This window comes from Podarcis melisellensis, assembly GCF_964234715.1.
Source record: "Podarcis melisellensis genome assembly, chromosome: 10".
In the NCBI taxonomy this organism is placed as follows: Eukaryota; Metazoa; Chordata; class Lepidosauria; order Squamata; family Lacertidae; genus Podarcis; species Podarcis melisellensis.
Genome location: NC_138542.1, coordinates 73,516,718 through 73,541,535, shown reverse-complemented (window position 1 = coordinate 73,541,535; position 24,818 = coordinate 73,516,718). Strand labels below are relative to the sequence as shown.

Sequence of the window (24,818 nt, the reverse complement as noted above, 5' to 3'; positions counted from 1 at the left end):
TAGCAGTAAAGCTCTGCTGGATGAAATATTAATTGCCTCTGGTCTATTTTTTTTTTTAATCCTGCAAAGTGTTTAAGTTTTTACTCTGCTAACTATAGGTCAGAATTCTGCTCTGGATCAATATTGAGTAGAATTTATTGACAGGTTATGGGCCCAGAAAGTTCTTTTGATGTGCTGATGGGTTCCTGAGGCTGAGCAGAGTGCTGAGGAGATCTGGTTGTGCAGTGGCAGAGTGTTTGCTGTGAACAAGCAAAGGAGTAGCTGCACCAAAATGCTGGAGGGTGAGGAGGACCTGGAGAGTCTCCGTGCCTGGGCAGCGGCGACGAAGCAGCTGGAGTGGATGCCGGCCATGGTGATTTACTAGTTGGGTAGCTATTGTGGAACAGCCTTACAGTGCCGAGAAGCTGGAAGAGGCTAGATTCCGGAGATGGTTGTCAGCGGTTGGTGCAGATGCAGCATTGGGAGGTATGGAGAACCTAGAGGGGCTGGGAGCTGGCAGCGGTTTTACTGGTATGCAGGGGACATTTATATTTGCCTACTAAGAGTGGTAAAATAAGCTGTAGTCCTATCTTAAAGGAGTAAGTGATTGATTAGGCCTGGGAGACTGGAAAGTGTATTAATGGTTTTATAGCAGGTCATTTGCTGAGTCATGTTTCCTTTGGGTGAGCATCCCACATTGCAAACTCTTTTGGGGTAATAAATTAACTGAAATAGTTTGGAGTATAAACTGTAAAATGTGAAATATAAGGTGTTCTAATTTGTTGTAAAATACATTTTGGAATTCTTAAACATGGAATATCCTTCATACTTCCTTTCCCTTCTTTCTTGTCTTTTTTTTCTTTTTCTACCACTTCCATTTAATGGAAAGAAAGATCTGGAGGAATTATGAACATAAGTAGGAGAATATGGCTCTGGATTTGGCCATTTCCCAACACATCTCTCTGAGATTTGGTGAGATGATGGCACAAAAGACACAAAGACCCATTGCCAAATCCCAAGCAGCTTGCTCAAACCATCTCCATTTTATTATTCTATAGAATATCCGATGCGTATCATGGTGGCCTCTAGCCTGGCCCCTCTGCTTCATAATGCCTGCCCCCTGCCCCAACTGCCCCTCTCAATCCTGCTCTCCTGAGGGCACAAGCAGATCATAGTAGTCTTCGGAGCCAGGGTAGTACCCTGGTGGATCTGCAAACTGACTTCGAGGTGCCATCCGGGGCCCGGGCCTCTGTGGTCTGTACCTAGTCCTGCGGCCAGGCCTCCGGTTACCCCAAAAATAGTTCTCCCTCATCCAGGGAGGGAAGGAGGACCTTGTGGTCTGCACCTGGGGAGGAGGCCTCACACCCCACTGTGGGGGCCTCATCCAGGGAGGCATGTGGGGTCTTGGCCTGGCCGCTGTAGGGAAAATCCTGGGCTTGCGCGTTGTTGTGGCCTGGGTCTGCGCCAGCAGCGGGGTGTGTGTGGGAACTGACAGCTGCAGCTTAGAGGTCCTTTGGATCCAGCCTAGAAAGTACTGTGTGGAGATGAAGACGCTTGGCGCCTTCGCTGTGCCGCAGTACACGGGTCCGAAACTGGCGATTCCAATCACCCAGTAGCGCTCAGACCTCTCTTCCCTGCACATCAGGGGGCCTCCGCTGTCACCCTGGGAGGGGGAAAAGAAGGTGATGGAATGAGGTGCAGGCATGATGCTGTGGAGATCAAGGCAGAGGCAAATGGGGTAAGGACACAAGGCTCAGCCATCCTGTCAGGGGCAGCACAGCACAACAATTTCACTTATTCCCGGTGGAGTAGACGGTCAGGTTTAAGGGGCTCGTGTTGACCTTTAAAGCCCTATGCGGCCTAGGACCCACGTACCTACGGGACCACCTCTCCTGGTATGCCCCGCGGAGGACCTTAAGGTCCACAAATGGCAATATCTTTGAGGTCCCAAGTCGCAAGGTGGTTAGATTGGTCTCAACTAGGGCCAGGGCCTTTTCAGTACTGGCCCCAACTTGGTGGAACGCTCTGCCACAAGAGACTAGGGCCCTGCGGGACTTGACATCTTTCTGCAGGGCCTGCAAGACAGAGCTGTTCCGCCTGGCCTTTGGTTTGGACTCAGTCTGACCCTCCCCTTACGGTTTTGATTTATGGGCTACCTGTGCTGGTCCAGGGGGGAGGTTATCGTGGGGTGAGGTCCAGGACCTGAGTCCTCCACGGGTGAAGCGGGGTCCACAGCGAGGAGCCGGGCAAGGACAGGAACTCTGGGGGAACAGGACTGGGTGCTGGACGAAACAGCTCTTCAACGTCGTTGCACCCGCAACCTGGGACCGGGCTGACTGGCCTTTATCTTCTCTGAGGCCAGGGGTGGTCCCGGCCCCCAGGAGACCCGCCTCTCCTGGCCTTAAGGTGAGCACTCCTCCTGGGAGAAACCAGTTCCCTCCACCTCTCTGCCCTGAGCCTCTGCAGCTCAGGAGAGACTGGTGGGTTACTGGACCCAGGGGGAGACTCACCTTCCCCTGACAGGGCTGGGAGAGGAGCACCTGTAGGCACTGTGTCCTCAACCACCTCCGGAGCCACAGTGGATTCACCTGGTGCCTGCTCCTGAGGATCTGGCACAGGTGCAGGCAGCGGCGTAGCGTGGGTTGTCAGCACCCGGGGCAAGGCAAGTAATTTGCACCCCCTAACCCGTGGATTTTCGCCCCCTAACCCTAACCCCCAGATGTTGCGCCCTGTGCAGCCGGCCCTGTTGCTATCAAAGGGTTAAAAGAGTAGCAGAAACGCTCTAATCACTGAGCAGCTGGAGGTCATTAGGCTTCCAGGAACATGAGTCTGTATAAATAGTCCCCCTGTTTGTTTGTTCTCCCCCTTCTCCCTTTTGGGTGTGTGTTTTGCTGAGATGTGTGATTCGTCGCCAGGATTGTTTTTCGGTGTTTTGTAAATAAACCTTATTTTTGATTTACAAACCGCATGCTCCAGGACTCCTTTTTGGGAAGATGCTGCCTCTCCTGCCCTTCTTAGCTGCTGCGCGAAATCCTCTGCCGTGGTGAGACTTTTAAAGAAGGAAGTGCACTGGGCATTTACATTAAACTAATTAAAGTTTAATGGGACAGGTTATGGATGTTTGTACGTCAAGAAGGAGATAAGGAGAGCAGTTCAGAGTGATTTATGCAAGGACTGGAGTGAAGACAGAAGCGGTTGCCGACAACGAAAGCCTTCAAAGCAGCTTGAGTCCTGCAACGTGCCTAGAAAAGTTTTAAAGAGGCACTGCGCAGTTTGTACTCGCTGGAAGACGTCTGATTCCTCAAGGAGCCACCTCAGCAGCTGGGAGACGGTCTACAGGTGTGTGAGTATCGTTCCTAAGCCCCAGGGAGGATGGCAGAGTCCCAGGAAAGTTTTACTGTCCCGTTTACGCGACTCAATGGGAAAAATTGGCAAGATTGGAAGGCTAGAGTAAGGGTTTGGTTGCAAGCAAAAGAGTTGTGGAGCTGTACTGAAGCACCGCCTTTACAGGCAGCTGCAGACGCGTCTGCAGAAGCCAAAGCAGCAGCAGCAGCTTCACAGAAACGCGACAGGAAAGCCCAAGGTCTACTAGTTTTGGCAGTGGAACCAGAGCAAATGCCTTATGTTTCTGAGTTAAAGAACACGCATGAGGTCTGGACGGTTCTGCAGCGGTTAAATTCCAGAAACACTGCGGGGGCCAAAATCCATGCTACAAGATGTTTGTTTGATTTACGTCTCCAACCGGGAGCGTGTGTGAAAGAACATATTGCCAAAATGGTGTCTGCCTTTAATCAACTAAGGCAGCTGGGCATTCCTTTCTCTATGGAGCAGCAGTCATACATATTGTTGTCTTCTCTTGATAAAAGCTATGAGACTCTAGCTCTAACTTTGGAAGCTATGCCTTCAACTGAATTAACCCTTGAATACATTTCTTCTCGGCTTGCGGATGAACAGGATAAAAGGCAAAGAGAAAGAGGTTTGTCTTTAAAGGGGAGTTATGCTGTGCCTAAGAGTGTTGATGCTGAGTTTGAGCACACAGTAAATGCTTTTGCAGCTAGACACTGTTTTCGCTGTGGTTCCCCTTCCCATCTAATCAGGAATTGCACACGTGAACCTGGTCAAGACAGCAACAAGGCCGTTACCCCTAGTTACCAGACAAGGAGTTCCAGGGGACGTCGAAGAAGAGGAGGAGGTCGTGGCTACTCCCACAGCACACAGCACATGGCTTCAGCAATGGCGTTGATGCAAGGGCGTGGCCAAGGCAGCAATCTACGCTGGTTGATCGACAGTGGTGCATCTCACCACCTGGTGGCGCCATCTAGTGTCCGTTTGCAGAATTGCAGACATTTGCAAACCCCTAAAGTTGTGACAATGGCAGATTCAACTAAACGTTCCTTAGAGACTGTAGGCACAGTGTTCTTGAATTGTTTGCAAACAGAAATTGATGCCTACGTGCTAAAGGGACTGAAGGGGTGTATTTTGTCTGTGTCAGAACTTGATAGAAATGGGTTTAAAACTGTGTTTGAAAATGGGGTTTGCACTATTTCAAAGAATAACGTATCTCTTTTGCAGGTGGAATGCAGAAATGGGTTATATTATTTTGAGACAAGTCCAGATGAAGTTGAACAGGTTCATGCTGGTTGTGTGAACACGCCTACCCATAATTCTTGTGTTCATTTATGGCACCGCCGTTTAGGGCATATTAATTTTCAGTATGTTAAAAGGCAACCTGAATTATCAGAAGGGTGCAAATTGAACAAATGTACTAAGTATTTGGATTGTACTGCATGCAAAAGTGCGAAGGTTCATAGATGCAGCTATCCCAGTTCAGATAGGAAATCTGACAAAGTATTCCAACTTGTGCATATGGACCTATGTGGCCCAATGCCTGTTGCTAGCATGGGAGGTTCGAAGTATGCACTGTGTCTCTCGGATGACAAAACAAAGGTTACATGGTTTTTTCCTCTCAAAACAAAAGCAGATACTGCAGAAACAGTTAAAAATTGGGTTCATGCGGTAGAACTTGAATTCGGTACTAGAGTACTTGCTTTTCAGACAGACAGAGGGTCAGAATTTACCGGGTCTGTGTTGCAGAATTTCTTTAAGAAAAAGGGAATTAAGCATCGTCTGTCTACACCTTATTCCCCCCAAGAAGGAGGCGTGGCCGAACGTAAAAATAGGGTTCTGCAAGAGTTGGCAAACTCTATGTTGTTTGATGCTAAACTTCCTCAAAGTTACTGGGCGGAAGCCTGGCAGGCGGCTACTCATATTCTGAACCGAGTATATAATTCGGTAATTGATACTACGCCTTATTTTGCTTTATATGGGAAGAAGCCCAAAGTTAATTACTTTCGGGTGTTTGGATCTCAAGCCTATGTACTTATCCCAAAAGCGTTAAGGAAAAAGGGAAGTCCAAGGGCTAGGAAACTCATCTTTTGCGGGTACGAACCACATGCCAAATCTTGGAGGTTTGTGGACCCAGGTGGGGATACTACAAGAGTGGTCCTCAGTAGGAGCGCTGATTTTTGTGAGCAGTCCGGATGGACTCACTTACACGCTAACCCTGACATTTTGAGAGATGATTTAGGCATTCATGCTGAGAAAGAAAGTCCAGAGAGTGATGAGCCAGAAGGGGATGGTGCACATGGTTCAGATGCAGATTCTGATCAGGCACGAGGTTCTTCTCCTAAGGTAGAAAAGCCAGAATCTAGGAGTGCTCCAACTTCGCCAGTCAGTAGGCCTAGCAGACAGCAAAAGCAAAGCAGGTCACCTGCAACACCAAGCCCAAGGGAGGTATCTAAACGGAGGTCTTTATCCCTAGGGGCACGTCCAGACATAAAGTCTGAGACAGATTCTGACAGCCAACGGTCAGAGGGGGCACAAGAGGAGCAATTGTGCAGGTCAAGTCGTGCAACGAAGGGCAAGCCGCCAGAGCGGTTTAAGGTGACAAGTGTATACGTAAATATGGCACAGTGTGAGCCAGAAAGCTATATGGAAGTACAACAGCTTCCAAGCTCAGAAGCCGTAAAGTGGCAGGAAGCAATGGAAAAAGAGATGGCTTCAATGAAGTCTCTCGGTGTGTTTACAAGTACAGAGCTTCCGAAAGGGCAACAAGCTGTAGGTTGTCGATGGGTATATCGTTTAAAGCCCACAACTACTGAAGAGTTGCAATATAAAGCCCGGCTAGTTGCAAAAGGGTTTTCGCAGCGCAAAGGTGTTCACTATTCTCAAATCTATGCCCCTACTTCAAGATCGGAGTCATTAAGAATGCTTCTAGCCTCTTCAGCTAAGAAGGGAAATAAGCTGTTTCATTTTGATGTCAATGTGGCTTATTTAAATGCAGACTTACAGGAGGAAGTCTATATGACACCACCACCAGGTTTTGAAGGAGACAAGCCAAACCAGGTCTGGCGCCTACACAAATCCATTTATGGGTTGAAACAGTCCGCCCGTAATTGGAATTCCTGCTTAAACGATGCTCTAGAGAGCATGGGGTTCAGAAAGAGCGCAGCAGATGCGTGTCTTTATCTAAAAGGCTCGGGATGTGAACAAGAAGCAGTTTTGATATTTGTTGACGATTTATTATACAGTGGAAAGGATGATAAACTTGCACAACAATTTGCCACAAAGCTTGGAGAAAGGTTTCAGATAAAATCACTAGGCAATGTATCTGTTTATCTAGGAGTTAAAATTCAGCAAGATGAAAATGGTAACTATTGGCTTAGCCAAGAAGCTAAAATCCAGCAGTTGCTGGAAAGGTTTAAAATGAACAACTGTGCTGGTGTTAAAACCCCAATGGAGTTAAGTTACACAAAGGATGCTCAAACTGAGCAAAAGGCAGAGTTCTGTAATCCCGGGGTTTACCAGTCAGCGATAGGCAGTCTACTCCACATTGCACAGTGGACTCGGCCCGATATAACATATGCTGTCAACATGCTGTGTAGACAAGCTGAAAAACCATCAATGCATGCTTGGCAAGGAGTAAAAAGAGTTTTAAGGTATCTCCAAACTACCAAAAGTTTTCGCTTAAAACTATCAGCAGAGGGCAGCACACAACTTGAATGTTGGGCCGACAGCAGTTGGGCAGATGCTGGACCAGATAGAAAATCAGTGTCAGGAATGGCGATAAAATTTGGAAATGCACTAATTGGTTGGAGATCAAGAAAACAATCACTTATAGCTTTAAGTTCAACTGAATCTGAGTTCAATGCGTTATCAGATATATGTAGAGAACTGGAATTTTATAAGCAACTGGTACAAGAATTGTTTGGAGAATGTTCCCTACCTATCAGAGTGTGGGAAGACAATCAACCTTGTATTAAACTAGCTAAATCAGGTCAATTCAAGGCGCACACAAAACACTTGGATATCCGTTATCAAAATGTATGCCAAAGTGTAAAACAAGGTTTAATTGAACTAAAGTATTGTCCAAGCCAAGAAAATCTCGCAGACGGTTTTACAAAAGCTTTGAGTCCGCAATCTCATAAATGTTTCTGTTCAGGTTTAAATTTGTATTAAGGTTGGTACAGCTCAGTGTTACGAGCGAGAGGGGGTGTTGCTATCAAAGGGTTAAAAGAGTAGCAGAAACGCTCTAATCACTGAGCAGCTGGAGGTCATTAGGCTTCCAGGAACATGAGTCTGTATAAATAGTCCCCCTGTTTGTTTGTTCTCCCCCTTCTCCCTTTTGGGTGTGTGTTTTGCTGAGATGTGTGATTCGTCGCCAGGATTGTTTTTCGGTGTTTTGTAAATAAACCTTATTTTTGATTTACAAACCGCATGCTCCAGGACTCCTTTTTGGGAAGATGCTGCCTCTCCTGCCCTTCTTAGCTGCTGCGCGAAATCCTCTGCCGTGGTGAGACTTTTAAAGAAGGAAGTGCACTGGGCATTTACATTAAACTAATTAAAGTTTAATGGGACAGGCCCCCCTACACCCCCCACAGTACGCCACTGGGTGCAGGCACTTTAGAATCAAGGCCCTGCCCCAGCTCAGCCAGCCCTGGAGGCAGGGACTCCTGTGCAGGCTGGGATTCCTCCGGTTCAGCCTCTGAATCGGATTCCCAGGTCATCACACTACTTTTAAAATGAGGCTGGCAGGGGGGCGGGCAGCGGGAGTCCTGCACTTTGAATGTGCTTTGACCGTGTGGTGTGTAGACAGCCTTGGAGAGCAGCCTCAGCTCAGCTTGCTAGGCATTGAAACTTGGAGCATTGGTGGGCCACAAAAGAGCTCTGCTGTGGAGCCATAGAGTGCCACAGGGTGCCACCCCCCCCTCATCAGGTGAGCACAAAATCCTGACTTTGGCTCCTGACCGTGGTTCACCCTACCCTGCAGATTGATATTGTTCCTTCTTCGTGTCCAGCACAGACGTTCTGTGTAGGGATCCTCCTGCCCCACCGCATCCCACATTGGATTCTAGTGTAGAGACTCGTCGCCCCTTCTTGCATGATGTCAGGAGGGGTGGAATCTGTGAGCAGAAAGCGGCAGGGTGGGAATGGAGATAGACAGCTGGACGCCTGACCAGGGGGTGCCCTGCCCATGAATCCTAACTGGGGCAGGGGAAGGAGAGAGGAAACGGGGAAACTCCTCAGAGCCACGCCGAGAAAGCAGACGTGTGGATAAGCACTAAAACCTGCCTAACGGCTAGCTGCTCTCAGTCCGTGGACCAGCAGTACTATTTTTCTAGAAAAAGAGGTGCTGGAACTCACCACAAATGCCTTCACTCGTCTCTTATAACAGCAATGGCGCCCACCAGAGAGGGGCCAGAATGGAGCTCCACTGAGTTCTGGCTGAAAAAATCCCTGCTAACCATGTTTTGATTTCATAAATAGTTGGTGTTGGTGTTGACCTTTAAAGCCCTAAACAGCCTCGGCCCAGTATACCTGAAGGAGCGTCTCCACCCCCATTGTTCTGCCCTAACACCAAGGTCCAGCTCCGAGGCCCTTCTGGCAGTTCACTCACTGCGAGAAGTGAGGTTACAGGGAACCAGGCAGAGGGCCTTCTCAGTGGTGGCACCCGCCCTGTGGAACGCCCTCCCTGCAGATGTCAAAGGAATAAACAAACTCATCCATGCAAGACAGAGGGGAAATGGAACAGGGGTGGAACAACTGGAAAGAAAACCTCTCCTGCGAGGAATGAACCTTGTGCTGCCCAACCAGCAGCATTTATTCATTCAGAGCTATACTTTTTGCCATGGTCACTTCCATTTTATTTACTAACTTTCCTCCCACTGGAAGGGCTTGTCCACACTTCCACTCGTCCCCTGCCTAGAAAGCATGAGTTCAAGAGCTTTGTGCTCTCTAGGCATGAGTCCGAGTGGTTTTCTGCTTGCCCTGTTACTTTCCCCAGGAAAACTCACTCTTGACTGCTGAATAGGAGCAAACAGCAATCTGAGGAGAACTCGACTGCAGGTTTTCCCCGGGGGGAAACAGCAGGATAAGCGGAAGTGCAGACGAGCCCTAAACCACCCTGGAAAATGCCGGCTGGCAGTGAAGGTGCAGGTGATGACTTTCTTTCAAACACTTCAGGGGAGCCAGTCCTCCTGCTTTTCACAAGGTTGCTCTCACCTTTTGGCAGGAGGCCGCCCCAGCCGCTGACGTAGCAATGGCCAAGCGTCAAAACCTCCATTTTTTCGTCAGGCAGGCAGGCTGGCTGGATGTAGTCGCTGCAGTTGACGGGCTCGTCCATCTCCAGCAAGGCGATGTCTGCAAACACCACCTCTCCTTGATTCAGCTGGTTGTCATACTTCTCATGTTTCACCAGCCTCTTAATGAAGCGCTGCTCAGCCTCTGGGCCCAGCTTTTTGATCCGGTTGGAGCCAAGAACAAGCTTGTACTGTTCTCTGCAGGTGGGGCCAAGAACAGGGATATATGGCTTGTGGGAGGCTGTTCTTGGATTCTCTGAATGTAAGAGAAAGGATGGAGAAAAAATCCTCCCTCCCTCTCTCACAAGGCTGGAACACCTGGATATCCAGTGAAGCTGGCCCCACCTCCAAAAGGATATTGCAGAGCTGGAGAAAGTTCAGAAAAGGACCACCAAAATTATCAGGGGTGTGGAGAAACTCCCCTACGAGGAGAGGCTGCCACGCTTGGGACTTTTTAGTTTGGAGAAAAACTGGGTAAGAGGCGACATGGTTGAAGCCTGAGAGGTTTTATTATTTATTTGATTCAACTTGATTTCATTTGTATATTGCCTTCATCACAAGATCCCAGGGCGGTTCACAGGATAAAAATCCAAGGTAAAAATACACAAGTAAATAGTCAAAACAAAAAATAACAAAACAATAACTCCGTTCCCACAAAAAAAACACTGTAGAATATTAATCAGCTTTATAAAACAAAAAAGACAAATACAAAATACCAGTTAAGACAGAACACTTAAGAACAATAAACAACAGCCACCCAAGTTATAACATCACCCCCATTAAAAGCACAATTTTAGCACAAGGGGGCTGGCCCATGTCCTCAGTCGTCGTTCCTGTGCCTGGCCGCTTTCCCTGAGAAAACCTGCCGTTTACATCTAAATTGGAGCAAACATGAATTCATAGAAAACTCGATTGACATTTGTTCTGATTCAGCGATGAACAGTGTGTTTTCCTGGGGAAAGCAGTGGGAGAAAGAAGAAGCCTCTCGGATCTCTGCCTACAGGAATTCTGGATGAGCTCTATATTCCTATGAACCAAAAGGGGGTGGATCGGCCCGAGTACTCACAGTGATGCAGCTAGCTGCTCTGGCACCCAGAGCGGAGTGCACCCAGGGGGTGGGGCTAGCCACCCACAGGGGCAGGGATGGCATCCCAGGGGGGTGAAGTGAGCATCCTGTGGGGTGTGCGTCCCAGGGGTGTGCTGCCCATAACGAGCATCCCAGGGTGGCGGTGTGATAATGTCACACCCCCCCTCAGGGATGACACCCAGGTTCTCCGCACCCACCTTGCTCTGCCTCTGAGTACCCAGCCCTCTGAAGTTCCCAATGGGATGCTGGACCACCTGGACCTTAGTCCTGATCAGGTGGGGCAGTTCCTGGGCTGTAGACTCCACCATCCCAAGAGGACGGCTCTGTGTTCAGACAAACTGCAGTTCCTCCAAGTATCACCTGGAAGGCAGAAGAAGGGACTCTGCTTCCTTGAGATGCCCCCAGGCTGCTGGGCTTGCAGATTCCACAACCCTCCCCAGGAACGGCCTTCTGCTAAGCAGACTTCCCCTTCTGCTTACTTTGGTTTTGGGAAGCAGTGGACTGCACTGAGGACCCATTGGGGGCCGATGAGCGAACCTCCGCAGCTAGGAAAGTAGACGTTCCCTCGTATTTTTGTCTGGATGCTGACCATCCAGGGCCAGGTCCCTGGAAGAACATCGCTGCCACCCATAATACGCATCAACTTATGGCTGCTTGCCAAGGGTCGTCTTCCACAGATGCCACTGAAAAAGATAGAGAGCATCACCGGATCATGTGCATGATGTGGGTGGATTGTGCAGCTCTTTGAATATTGTGATCGCACATTTTACCTTTTTTACTGACACAGGATCCTCATATATCATCTGGTATTTTGCAGGTCTTTTATACAGTTCAACAAATGTTTTTTTTGGGGGGGGGGAATTCTACTATTATTTGTTTAAAAAAAATATATATCCAGCCTTATCAGTTTTATGTAATTCATGATAGTAACCTTGGGAGATCTGTTTGGATGTCATGGCTATAGGTGGTAATCAACAAGACTTGTCTCAGAGTACATACACCAAAAGTAATGGACCTAACTTGTTTGTGTCCATTGCTTTCAATCGGTCTACTTCAGAGGGTTGGCTGAAATGCCACTAAATTTCATGAGACCCTCAAGGCAAAATGGAAGGAGAGCAACCCTGGTAGATGGACAGGCAGACAGAAGACCACCTGGGGTCTTTTTCCAGGGAAAAAACTTCTTCCCTATTTTGTCTTTCCTTCAAAATGCCACCCATCAACCCAATGGCCTCTTACTCGCAATTGCTGACAGTTGCATTATGGGTGGGTTGGAATGCAGCAAGGACCAGAACAGAGAGGACCAACCATCTCATGCTTTGGGCAGCTCCCAAGGCTACGGGGTCTACCACCACCACCTTTTCTTAGAATTCATGACATCATAAAACACATGAATCCAGGTTCTGTCCAGAGAACATGTGGCCAGCCTAACATCATTGCTGCTTTATGCTCCTCCTCCTCTCTTTTTTTGAGACAGACAAATGTTATTCATATTAACAGAAGCACCAGGGCAAGATGCCAAAATGAGGTTAATAATAGTAACAACAATAATAATTTTATTATTTATACCCCACCAATCTGGCTGGGTTTCCCGAACCACTCTGGGCAACTTACAGAATATATAAAACATAATAAAGCAACAAACATTAAAAGATTCCCAATACAGGGCTGCCTTCAGATGTGTTCTAAAAGCTGTATAGTTCTTTATCTCCTTGACATCTGAAGGGAGGGTACTCCATAGGAAGGATGCCACCACCGAGAAGGCCCTCTGCCTGGTTACCTGGTTCCTGGACTCTGCTCTTTAGCCATGCTGGCATCCTCTTGGCCTGGGTGGTATTTTTTCATCAAGTGCAATATACATTATTGTTGAGATCTGCTTATTGTGATTTTGAATAACCCCTAAGTGTTCTGCAGGGTTTTTGCCTTTCACCTTCCTTTCTACCAGCTCCCTCATTTTGGGGAAGTCCCTTTCTTTGAAGTCAAACGTGACTACAATGAACTTACTTGGCAATTGTCCATTACATATATAAATTAAATTTGATAGCACTGTGGTCACTCTTCCCAATTAGTTCAGCAGCACTTTCATCTCTAACCAGATCCTGGCTGTCACTTGAGATAAAACCCAGAGTTTATGTTCTTCTGGTCAATTCCATTACTAACTGTTTTAGGACACTCATTAAGTGTATCTATAGATGTTAGCTCTTTGCCGTGTTTAGAAGAAATATGCAGCCAGTCTAGAACATCTTCTCTTTGATTGTATTCTCCATCTCAAAATCACTGTATATACAGTATCTGAGAGACCTTTGTATCTTGAGGAGGTTAGAAACGATGCTCAGAAACTGTCATTGAAATTCTACTTAGTATTGATCCAGAGCAGATTCCAATGTATAGTTAGCAGAGTAACAACTTTAACACATTGCAGTATTTAAAAAATAAAATAAAATAGACCAGAGGCAATTGTATTTCATCCAGCAGAGCTTTACTGCTACTGAAGGCAAATGAGCATAATGGTCACAAATCCAATACAATCAGGATTGGCACTGTCCATAAGAAATCCAGTTGCAGCAGACTTGACCTAAACTTATAATATCTTAGAATTGTTGGGATTCTTGCTCTGTGCTTGCAGTCATGGAATTGTTTTCTATCACATGATGGTGTATGTCTTCATTCCATATAGTGGGAAGTGACGGAGACAGGATGTTTTTGCTTCTGTGTTCCGTGTGGGGCCATTGTCCTTTGTTCTTTTTGTTTGCTGCCTGATGAGAAAGAGGAAGGAGCTGAGTCAGAACGCTCCGAGTGTATTATATGTACAGTAAATAAAGTAGCTTAGCCAAAATGCTGTGCTACTGAGTCTGTTATGTGAACTGCTAACACTCTGCAGGATCCTAAGTGTGCCGATGCCTCTTGCTATCAGTTGCTGTTGTAGCACCCTGCTTGTGGTTAACACTTAGCTGGAATGAAATATTCAACGCAGCAATAGAGAAATTAAAATAATAATTTATTTGTCAGACAAATAAATGAGAGGCACAGTGGTATATGGTTACCAAGCTCTGGCCTGGGCTCCTGCCATTATGGCCAGCACTTATATTCCCTCAGCCCAGCCCCCTTGCTCCTCCTTTGGCTGCCTCTGTCCAATCAGCCTGGTTGAAATTCCCATTGGCTGTTTGCTAGAACCAATCATAAAAGATACACCCATTTCCTATTACCTTTTATGGGAGACAGAGAGCTATATTTTCTTCTATTTATAAATGGCAAACAAGTAGCCATTAACCTCGACAAGGCACCTTAATTACCAGATCACCTTTGCCCCCTTAATTCTAAAATAGAGCAGATGGCTAAAACAGATGGTGGCTGATTTTATCTGAACAGATCTTTTGTTCACCTTTTCACACACCATCTATGAAAGAGCTCCTTCTTTGCAGGTCTTTAAGCAGAGGCTCGACAACCATATGTCAGGAGTGCTCTGATGGCGTTTCCTGTCTGGCAGGGGTTTGGACTCTATGGCCCTTGTGGTCTCTTCCAACTATTACTTTCTAAATCCTTTGCATAATTACATTTAAGCCAATATATTTCATACATTAACATAAGATAAATAACTTTTTAAAAGGAAAAGAAATCTTTGCAGAGTAAAAAGTCTCAAGTTTAAAAAGAACAAGGAACAGCTTAAAAACGGCTCTTTACTCTCTCTCTTGCTAGCCAGATGCTGTTTCCATTAAAGACTTGAGTGCTTTTTGCAGCATTCCGTAATTTGTATGGTCAGTGTGACCTTTTGTTCCCAGCCTTTTTATGACCGCAATAAACCAGAGGGGCCTCTGCCCAAGAGTTTGCCAGCTGCCTGCTGGTTTCCTGCCTTGAAAGAAACATTTGTGGATTTTAAGCTAATTTTTAAGATACAACCTTGATCAAAATATAAGCCTTGATTAAGATGCAGGCTATGATCAGATGCCTCACTGTGACATTCGGGCTGAAGAAAGCTTTTGAAGCTCCCGACTGACTGACCAGGAGGGAGAGAACATAGATAGATAGATAGATAGATAGATAGATAGATAGATAGATAGATAGATAGATAGATAGATTCTTTATTGTCATTACACAAGTGCAACATTGCACAAGTGCAACGAAATTGGATGCCATCCCTTAAAAGACAACAAAAGCAAAACAACAACAACAACCAAACAAACCACATTCCAGCCACACCCACACCCACACCCATCAAACTCCCAGGTCACACTATCGAGTTACAGCATTCAAAAAGGCCACAGCTCTTGGATAGAAACTATTTTTCAGTCTATTTGTCCTTGACTTGATGTTTCTATATCTCCTGCCAGAAGGCAGTAGTGCAAACAGACTGTATCCCGGGTGAGATGAATCCTGCAGGATGTTGTTTGCTTTCCTAAGACAACGGGAACCGTACAGTTCTTCCAAAGATGGGAGAGGATGACCAATAATCCTTTGGGCTGTGGTTATGACCTTCTGGAGCACCTTCCTCTCCCTAGCTGTACAACTGGAGAACCAAGCACAAATACAGTATGTGAGAATGCTCTCTATGGAGCCTCGGTAGAAGGACACCAGCAGTCTCTCACTCAGATTGTTCTTCTTCAAAAGTCTGAGGAAATAAATTCTCTGCTGGGCCTTCTTCACCAGAGCAGTGGTATTTGCGCTCCAAGTCATGCCCTGATCAATAGTCACTCCCAAAAACCTGAATTCCGCCACCCTCTCCACCCGTTCCCCGTTGATATACAAGGGCTGAATGTCCGCCTTTTTTCCCCTGTAATCCACCACCAATTCCTTGGTCTTAGCCGTATTAAGAGCCAGATTGTTCTCTCCACACCAAACACAGAGCCGCTCCACCTCGTCCCGATAGGCGGACTCATCCCCTCCTGAAATGAGCCCCACCACCGTAGTGTCATCAGCAAACTTGATGATTTTGTTGCTGGAATAGATGGCTGTACAGTCATACGTATAGAGAGTATAGAGCAGGGGACTCAACACACAACCCTGTGGTGAGCCGGTGTTAAGGCTAAGGGCTTTGGACATATGTGACCCTACTCTAACCCTCTGAGAACGTTCTGACAAAAAATCCAAAACCCAGAGACAGGTGGAGTTGGAGAGTCCAATCGCCTCTAGCTTGGACACCAGTCTATGGGGGAGGATAGTGTTAAAAGCAGAACTAAAATCCACAAACAGCAGCCTCACATAACTCCCCGGCTGCTCCAGATGGGACAGAGCAGCATGGAGAGTGGTGGTGATAGCGTCTTCCGTGGATCTATTTGCCCTGTATGCAAACTGGTAGTTGTCAAAAGTTGATGGAAGACAGGAAATAATGTGACGGCGCACCAGTTTCTCAAAACACTTCATGATGATTGGAGTCAGTGCAACTGGTCTGTAGTCATTCAAACTACTGATTGTGGGTTTTTTAGGCAGAGGAACAATAGTTGATGACTTCAGGCAGGGTGGGACAATAGACTGGTGTAAGGACTTGTTGAAGATCTTAGTAAAGACCCTCGCCAGCTGATCCGCACAGCCCTTCAACACCTTTCCAGTGATGCCATCAGGTCCAGCAGCCTTCCTCGGATTCACCATCCTCAATACCTGTCTCACCTCGTGCTCCTCTACAGTGAATGAGGGGCCCCTATGGGCTGGTGGCTGTAATACCGGCGTCTCAGGTGGCTCCTTCTCGAAGCGAGCAAAGAAGAGGTTAAGCTCCTCCGCCAGCAAAGGGTCACCGTCGACAGCACCAAGGTTAGGTTTGTAGTTGGTAATATGCTGAATCCCCTGCCACATCTGTCTTGTGTTGTTGCTCCTTAAATTATCCTCAATCCTCTGCCTATAATCCAGTTTTGCCCGTCGAATACCCCTCTTCAAGTTTGCTCTTGCCACACTGTAAAGCTGCACCTCGCCCGACCTGAAAGCCCTGTTCCTTTCCCGCAACAGGCACTGGACCTCTCTATTCATCCAGGGTTTCTGATTGGGGTAAATCCGGATGGATTTATTTACTGTGACAGTGTCTGTGCAGTGATTGATATAGCACAGAACTGCCGCCGTGTGCTCCTCCAGGTCTGAACGATCGAAAATATCCCAATTGGTTCTCTCAAAACAGTCCTGCAGCTGGTGAATAGCACCTTCAGGCCAGATTTTAACAGTCCTTGATATTGTGGGAGCCCGTTTCCTGAGTGGGATATATGCTGGTACCAGGAACAGAGACATGCCAGTCGGGCATGTGTTTCTGCCAGGGTCCAACACACAAGTAGGACGATCCTAACAAAAATAAATCTAAACCCTTAACACTAAGTATGTTATGTACAGAACACCACATAAGGGGAAGAGAAAGTGAAACCCAGGCTCCTTCTGGCCTTATTATTATAGTCAGCATAACCTTGACTGAAAGAGATAACAGGACCCGTTTAAATCAGCTGTACTCAGCTTCTCTGAAGGAATAACCCAAACATCAAGAACCTTCTGCTTGTTTCTTTCACACAGAGAAGCTTCCAGAACCTTCTTGAATTAAGTAGTATAGCAAAGATCTCTACACATCGGATCAATACTTTCCACTCTACAAAATGCAAACTGACAAAGCCAGCCCAGAAATTCCCTGTCTGGCACAGCCCTGCAGCTTGTGCTTTAATCCATATCCCAGTTAATCAAAATCTTAGACTTTGTTCATTCCTAGGGTTTGGAGGGGGGTGTCCCTAAACCTTGTCAGACAAACAGACTAAAGCAGGAGTGGGGAATCTCAGGCAGAGGGCCAAATGGGGTGCTCCAAGCCTTACTCACTGGCCCTCACTTGCTCCCAGCCACACCCGGTCTCCATAGACAATGCCCCACGTCAGCCCTGCTTCCCAACAACCTTGGTGCTTTCACCTGGATGGAAGGTATCCTTGGACTCTGATAATGCCCCTCACTTGACCGGTAGATGGGGCTGGTGTGTAGAATCCAAGGCAAGCTTTAGAATTGTTGCTCCACCAACTTTTGCCCTGGCCCTGCCCAACATGGGCAAGATTATTTGGAAGGGAATGTGGTCACTCCGGACAAAGAAGGTTCTCCACCCACTGACCCCTAAACTAATGTCCAAACCCATCCTAACTTCCTCTCTCCACTTCCTCCTCTCCATTGAGTTTGCAGGCTCTGTAGACAGCTGCCTTCTGCTATGGATATTTTGAACAATCTGAGATTGTTGTATTGACGCCATTGTGATATTTTGTTAACGACCTTGGGATTTCTAAGGGAGGGTGGTGTGAAAATGTTTTAGTAAAATAAATGATGCTAAGCCATGCTCCCTGCCTCCATACACAAATTGCCTCCATGCACAAATACACACAACTTAGATGAAGTCCTCCTCATGAGTTCCAGGTAGTTCTCGGCTATCTGCCCAGGTTTCCCTGATGCCACAAATCATCCTCTCTCTTCCTTAACCCTTTATTGCAAGGGGTTGGCCTAGATGGTCCTTGGGGTCTCTTCTAGCTTGACAATTTTTTGATTCCAGCTGTCCATTGCTGCTTCCTTCACTTTCTCTTCCTGCTCACCAAGTGCTGAGTCTCAAACTGGCTTCTTCCGTTCCCGCACCTTTGCCAAAGCCAGTTGTGTGATGTCAGAACCTGGGCATACCTGGTTTGTGACGTCATGGATTCCAGGAAAACATGGTGGAGGAATCAGCGCCCGGAGCTGGCAGAAGGATGAGCAGGTGGCTTCTCCTCATTCTGGCCCTGGCTGATTTCTGGCCCACCCATGCCGGAGACCCTACCTGCAAGTAAGTGCCAAAATGGACCAATGAAGCAAGGAGGTAGCACAGAGGCATCTCCCTCTGGATGTGGCCTCCATGACAATGGAGGCACAACTGAGCCCGAGTGGGCTTTTCCTCCCCAATCTATATCCCCTGCGGTCCACTCAGTGTCCTGACATCTACTAAGGAAAGTCAAACCCTGTTCTTGGAGAGGGCACAGGTGCTTGGCATCTTTTGCCTTTGACAGAAGTGTTTTCAGATCCCTGGCATTTAGATCAACTGTGAGTTGCCCAGGTCACTAGGCAAAGTGAAATCTCCCACAGGTTTATTCTAGACTAAACAGGTATATTATACAATCATAAAACTGTGGAGTTAGAAAGGACCCCAAATGGTGTAGCTGCACAGGGGCAGCTGCCCTGGATGCAAAATTTGTTAAGGGCACAACATTTCAACACTCGGTGATGCTTCAGTACAGCTGTGTGCTTTTGTCACTGGGCTCAGCTGAAAATGACTTCTCCATGTGAAGCAGGAAGAGATCTCTCCAGAATGACTCTTCTTATCTCTCCAGCTGTGATCTCCTGGGTGACACGGACGCCTTACAGTTGTATGCACATGTGCACTCTGTCTGTTTCCTGCCCACCCACCCCCTCTGTGTGACCCCGGGTGATGGCAACCTATGCTATGCCACTGATCTAATCCAAGCCCTTGCAATGTGGGCATCACAGCTAAATAATTCCAGGCAGAGGCTATCCGACCTCTGTTTACAAAGGAAGGAGAGTCCATCACCTTCTGAGCTTATCACTTCTACTCTTGAGCAGCTCTCAAGAAAGCTCTCCCTAGTGTATAGTCAGAATCTCCTTTCTTGCAGTTTGAATCCATTGGTTCAGGTCTTCCCTCTGGAGCAACAGAAAATAAGCCTGCTCTGCCTTCCATGTGGTGCTAAGCACCACGGTTTGCTGGCATTGCATTTTAAAAGAATACAACACCCAGGTCCCTCAGCAACTATCTATTGGGCATCAAAACAAGCATAGTGTGAAAAGCATAAGAAAGGAAGTAAACGCCTTGAGGGATGGAGCCTCCAAACTCCTTTCGGTTCTACAGCGGCAGCAACACATGTGCGGCTGAAAACTAATGGAAATGTTCCTTTCCAGGGGAGCCTGTGGAAGACGTCCGCTGGCGGTCAGTCAGTACTTGAGGAAGGCCATGAGTGGCACTGACGTCCTGCCAGGAACATGGCCCTGGCAAGTCAGCTTCCAGTACCCAAACCAAGCTGGGCACTGGGTCCATTTCTGCGGAGGTTCGCTCATCAGCTCTCGCTGGGTCCTCAGTGCAGCCCACTGCTTGAAGATCAAGATGTAAGCCACAGGAGCAGCTGCTCCTCGGGTAGGAGAACATGGCAGGGTCTACAAAGCAGGCAGCTTGGGGGCATCTCATGGAAGCAGAGTCCCATCTTCTGCCTTTGCCCAATATGGAGCGTGAAGGTCTCTTTAGCTGTGATGGGTGAAAGCCACTGCTAGATCAGTCCTTGGGGGATCTGTCTCAGTTTTGACATTCTGAAAGCAAGAATCTTGTCTTTAGGGCTGCTGAAAGTGCAGTCTGACCATGAAGAGTCCTCTCTCCTTCTGCAGCTTCCAGCAAATGGATTTCAGAAGCATTGCAGTTGAACCATTAAGGCAGAGCAGAGCCATCATGTACTTTAAATGTATGGCATTTATGCAGCCCTTAGCGTGACCCAGGAGATGACCTTGCCAGACAATGAACTGGTTCCTTCTACCCTTTTACAACCCCCCCTTTCCCCTTTCTAGCCCCTTAATCCGATGCCCCTTCCCACCTGGGTCACAAAAGATGTGAAAAAGGGTCCCTGGCCAGACAGCTGGACCAAACTCCTTGGCGCTGACTTGCCTCTCCGTCTTATTCCTCCATCAGCTGAGCTGTGTCAGGGTTGGGGCTCTAGGCCTTTCACGGGAGCATCCAGACCTCTTTGGGTAACCTTTCTGCGGTCTAAGAACATTGTCCCACCAGCAATGAACCTATTCTTCCCTTCCAGATTGAGAAAGGTCTTTAAGGTGGTGGTTGGCATCACCAAGCTCTCACAGCCTGGTCCTGATGCCCAGCAGCGCTGGATAAAGAGGGTGGTGGACTACAAACTCTATGAGGACGACGAGTCACTTCGCTACAGCCTCTCTGTGGTGGAGCTGATGGAGCCAGTCCGCTGCAGTGACTACGTCCAGCCGGCCTGTTTGCCTGACGACAGCGTGGTACTTTCGATGCTCACTCATTGCTATATCAGTGGCTGGGGCGACATGGGTGAGGAAAGTGAGAGCCCCAGGACCTCCTCACGAAAGCAGCCCCGCGCGAGGACTGACCCCACCCTGGGAGATCAGAGTGCAAATATGTCCCATGCCTTCAATGCCAAGTGTAACAAACACACAAGAATCGCAAGAACGGTTGTGAACAAATGTCTGGTCACAGAAGGTGGTGGACTCTCCTTCCTTGCCGAGGTTGGGTGGCCTTCTATCCCCGCATTGCAGGGGCTTGGACTAGATGACCCTGGACCCTTCCAATTCTAGGATTCTAGGATTGGAATGCCCATTTCCTTCTTTCAGGAGCTGTGTCCAAATCCCAAAGTCTTACCATCCTCCACCCAGCCCATGACAGGAAAACACCGTATAACAAGACCATATGTCCCTTCACGTATTTGGGGAAAACACTGCTGTTCATGGGGGGAGCTTCTGCTACCTTCTCTTCCCTCCTTGCTGCCTTGCTTGCACTGAGAAGACGCTGGCCCTGGTGGAAGATAGTCTGACTTCCTTAGGGCCCGGGACCTCTAAACTATGGTTATTCATGGACCTTAAGGTCCTCTGCGGGGCAGACCAGGAGAGGTGGTCCCATAAATATGCAGATGACCAAAAATAGCTTTAGCATGTTTAATGAAATAAGAATCCACTATATCTATTCAGACCAGGTCTCTCCATAGTTTTCAGTTTAGTAATAAGTTGTAATTCAGCAACTTCTCTTTCAAGTCTATTTCTGAAATTCTTTTGTAATAAGACAGCTGCTTTGAGATCCTGTACTGAATGTCCTGGGAGATTGAAGTGTTCTCCTATTGGCTTCTTTGTCTTGTGATTCCTGATGTCAGATTTATGTCCGTTTATCATTTGGCGTAGGGTTTGGCCTGTTTGTCCAAGATAGAGAGCTGAAGGGCACTGCTAGCACTTGATGGCATACACAATGTTAGAAGATGAGCAATTAAACAAGCCTAAGCTTGTATATTTGATGTTGTTGGGTCCAGTGATGGCGTTGTCTGGATGTCTGTGGCAGCAAAGTTGGCATTTGGGTTTATTGCAGGCTCTGGTACCAGTGTCCATGTTAAGTCTGGTTGCTGTATTATTGTGGGTGAGGAGTTGTTTAAGATTGGGTGGCTGTCTGTAGGCAAAGAAAGGTCTTCCTCCCAGACAATGACAGCTCTCTTTCTCAAGCTCTGGGAGGAAGACCCTATACAGTACTCAGAACAATCTTAGTTGGTCTCTAAGGACAAAAAATATATATATTTATTTCAGCTGCGTCAGACCAGCATGGCTACCTACCTGAATTTATTTACTGCTTAGGTTTATATCCCAAGTTTTCTACAAGGAGCTCAAGGTGGCAAACATAGGTCTCCACCCCTTTTCATCATCAGGACCAGCCCTGTTAGGTAGGTTAGCCTAAGAGTGAGAGACAGCAAAATAAATATTGTTGCATAATCCTCAGGCTATCTCTGAGGGCTTGGAGGGCAGTCATCTCGACAGCTGCCTTTGCTACGTGGCATTGATCGAAGGGTCATAAATCAACATGCTCCGTAAATATCTCTCATTTAATTCCTGGATGCAACTGAACGCTTCTTCCTGCCTTCCACTCACAGAGCATAAAATATCTGGCATCCTGCAAGAATCAAAGGTGAAACTCCTTTCCCTACAAACCTGCGGCAGGAAGAGCTGGTGGAAGCGGAAGGTGGCCGATGAGATCCTGTGTGCTGGATACGAGGAAGAAGGAGGCAACAGCCCCTGTGAGGTAGGCAAGGGCCAAAGTCTTCCAGGGCTACTGCTGGAGAGGAGAAGGGAGAACTGGATCTGACCCAGCATTTTTCCATATTCCTAGTCCAGCTTCTACAGACCCACAGCTCTCTATTGAGCTATGCTGAGGAACCATCAGCTGGGTTTGGGTTGCACTGTCCTTCTCCAAAAGTGGCAAGCTGCTCCTTAGAGCTACCTTTCCCCAAAATGCCCATCTGCCCACCTGCTGACCACCTCCCTCTATCCTTTGTTCTCCCCACACACAGACCGACATTGGTGCCCCGCTCATGTGCCGGGAAGCAAGGTCTGAGCGCTACTGGGTGATTGGCGTTGCCAGCTTGGGGGTGCCCATTTGCGGCCAGGCGAAGCGGCCGGGCATCTATATCTCCACGCAGCACTACCTCCACTGGATTGAAAGGACCACCCGGGAGATGCTCTCTGCGCCCAGCCGCCAACCACTCCTGGCACAGAGCCAGGCATCAGATGCAACCACACCCAGCACAAAGCAGAACCGTAGGGCTTCGCCCATGGCCACTGGCAGGCCTTGGCCCAGGCCCGCAAGACGGCTCACAGCTCCCTGCACCAGTCCCACCCAGCAGGGTCCTACACCACCATCTGGGCGGCTGAGACACACAAGGTGGCACCCCAAGAAGGGAAGGCCCCCAGGCCAGGCCAGGCCTAGTGCCAAGCCAAACCAGGGGGCAGCACCTCCAGGCTATGGGGATTTTTACAGCTGGGATCAGGGGTACATTAACCCCAGGCCTCAAGCTCAGCCACCAGTTCTGCTGCCTGGGCAGCTGCCGCCATGAGGGGAGCATGGCATAAAGTCAAAGCAGCCAGGACGCCATTGATATGTATGATGTACCTATGAAGATATGTGAATGAAGGCAAATTGATGAGACTTTTTGGACTTTGGGCAGTGGGCACCAATGGGTTTTGTGCCATCGCTGGACCCAATAGGTTTTGTGCTGTCGCCGGACCCAGATTTGTCGAAAAAAGACCCAATCCAGGACCATTCTTTGCCGTTTGTTCTTTGTGTCCCCTTTCTTTGAGTGGTTTAAAAGATCTGATGCAATTGCGGCAAGGTTTCTCTTTCAACTTTTTTTGCAAACCCTTGGCGTCTATACTCACTTAGGGGGTGTTACATTTGAATCTCCCACTCTATGATCTAAGAAAACCATCTCTGCATGTCTCTTCCTGGAAACCAAGGTTCCCATACAGCACAAATGTAAGAAGGGCTGCTGTTCCCCACAGTGCTAGTCCTACTCAGAGGAAAGCTGCTGAAATTAATGGGCCTAAGTCACGTTGGCACTGGGCAACAGAATCATAGAGCGGTAGAGTTAGAAGGGACCCCCAGGGGTCATCTAGTCCAACCTCCTGCTGTGCAGGGATCTCAGCTAAAGCATCCGTGACAGATGGCAACCAGGTTTTCTGGAAATTTATTGTTAATATGGAAATTTATTATTGATTAGTCCCCCTTCTGTGTCTAGCTGTGGTTTGCCAACAAAGCCAAATGCAGACTTGTTTTAGCAGCTGGATGAGGCCCACGGAAGGGTCACGTATCCCTGGTCGAGGGATCCCACACCTGCCCACTGGCTTATAGGATTCAGGACCAGCTTTCAGCAACAAAGATAAGCAGTGGGTCTTTCCCCCCACCCCACCCCCTTGACCTGTTGCACTGGGTAGATGAAGCAGGCGTTGGTGTAACCCCTTTGACCTCAGTGTTTACTGGTGAACAGACATAAGAACCTAAGAAGAGGCTGCTGGATCCGGCCCATGGCCCATCTGGTCCAGCATCCTGTTCTCACAGCGCATACCCCTCAACCGTCACACCTTGAGCACGATGTCCCAGAATTACAAAAGCCCTTCCAGCTTCTGTTTGGATCCCAGGATGTCCCAATTTTTGGAAATTGCGCCTGGTTGCTATTTTCAACAATCACAGCTATGTCTTCTAAAATTGTATAGTTACTTATCTCTTTGGCCCGGGGTGTGTGTGTCCCATAACTCCTTATCTTTCTCTGATGAAAAAAGGGACATCCTAAGGAAAAGTGAGACATTCCGGGATCAAATCCAGACCTGGGTCAGATCCTGTAAATCCAGGACTGTCCTTGGAAAACGGGGGCTCAAGAGGGTCCGCTGTTGTACACAATTTTAGTGTGCATGGGTAATGCAGGGCGAAAGGGGCACACGGAACAGAAAGGAGCCCTTTGCACACACGACTTGTCTCTAGAACATAGGCTTTAGAGCACAGTGCCAGTGCTTCTCTTTCTAGGACTATAATGGGTGCCTGGCCTTGGCACTCTGGCACTCTCATAGGCACAAGGAAGGGCACCCTGCGCTGCAAA

At 47.9% G+C, this 24,818-nt stretch overlaps 2 protein-coding genes across 4 annotated transcripts; one reads left to right on the top strand and one right to left on the bottom strand.

Moving 5' to 3' along the window:
- Positions 1-1,007: 1,007 nt before the first annotated feature.
- LOC309378702 (acrosin-like) lies at positions 1,008-18,144 on the bottom strand. Of its 3 annotated transcripts, none has more exons than XM_081927279.1 (5): positions 18,020-18,144; positions 11,184-11,387; positions 9,541-9,815; positions 8,302-8,441; positions 1,008-1,642 (listed from the first exon to the last, which is right to left on the bottom strand). In XM_081927279.1, the coding sequence occupies exons 1-5, from the start codon at positions 18,040-18,042 to the stop codon at positions 1,118-1,120; spliced, it is 1,167 nt and encodes a 388-aa protein (XP_081783405.1). In that variant the 5' UTR covers positions 18,043-18,144; the 3' UTR covers positions 1,008-1,117. The 3 variants fall into 3 exon arrangements, with proteins under 3 accessions (XP_081783405.1, XP_081783404.1, XP_081783406.1); XM_081927278.1 differs by lacking the exon at positions 18,020-18,144 and adding an exon at positions 11,941-12,068; XM_081927280.1 differs by lacking the exon at positions 18,020-18,144 and adding an exon at positions 11,475-11,494.
- A 149-nt stretch (positions 18,145-18,293) lies between these two features.
- LOC309378696 (acrosin-like) lies at positions 18,294-23,490 on the top strand. The gene is made up of 5 exons (XM_081927270.1): positions 18,294-18,448; positions 19,573-19,776; positions 20,469-20,728; positions 22,323-22,471; positions 22,740-23,490. Exons 1-5 carry the CDS (start codon positions 18,339-18,341, stop codon positions 23,280-23,282), a joined length of 1,266 nt encoding a protein of 421 aa, XP_081783396.1. The 5' UTR covers positions 18,294-18,338; the 3' UTR covers positions 23,283-23,490.
- Positions 23,491-24,818: the final 1,328 nt, after the last annotated feature.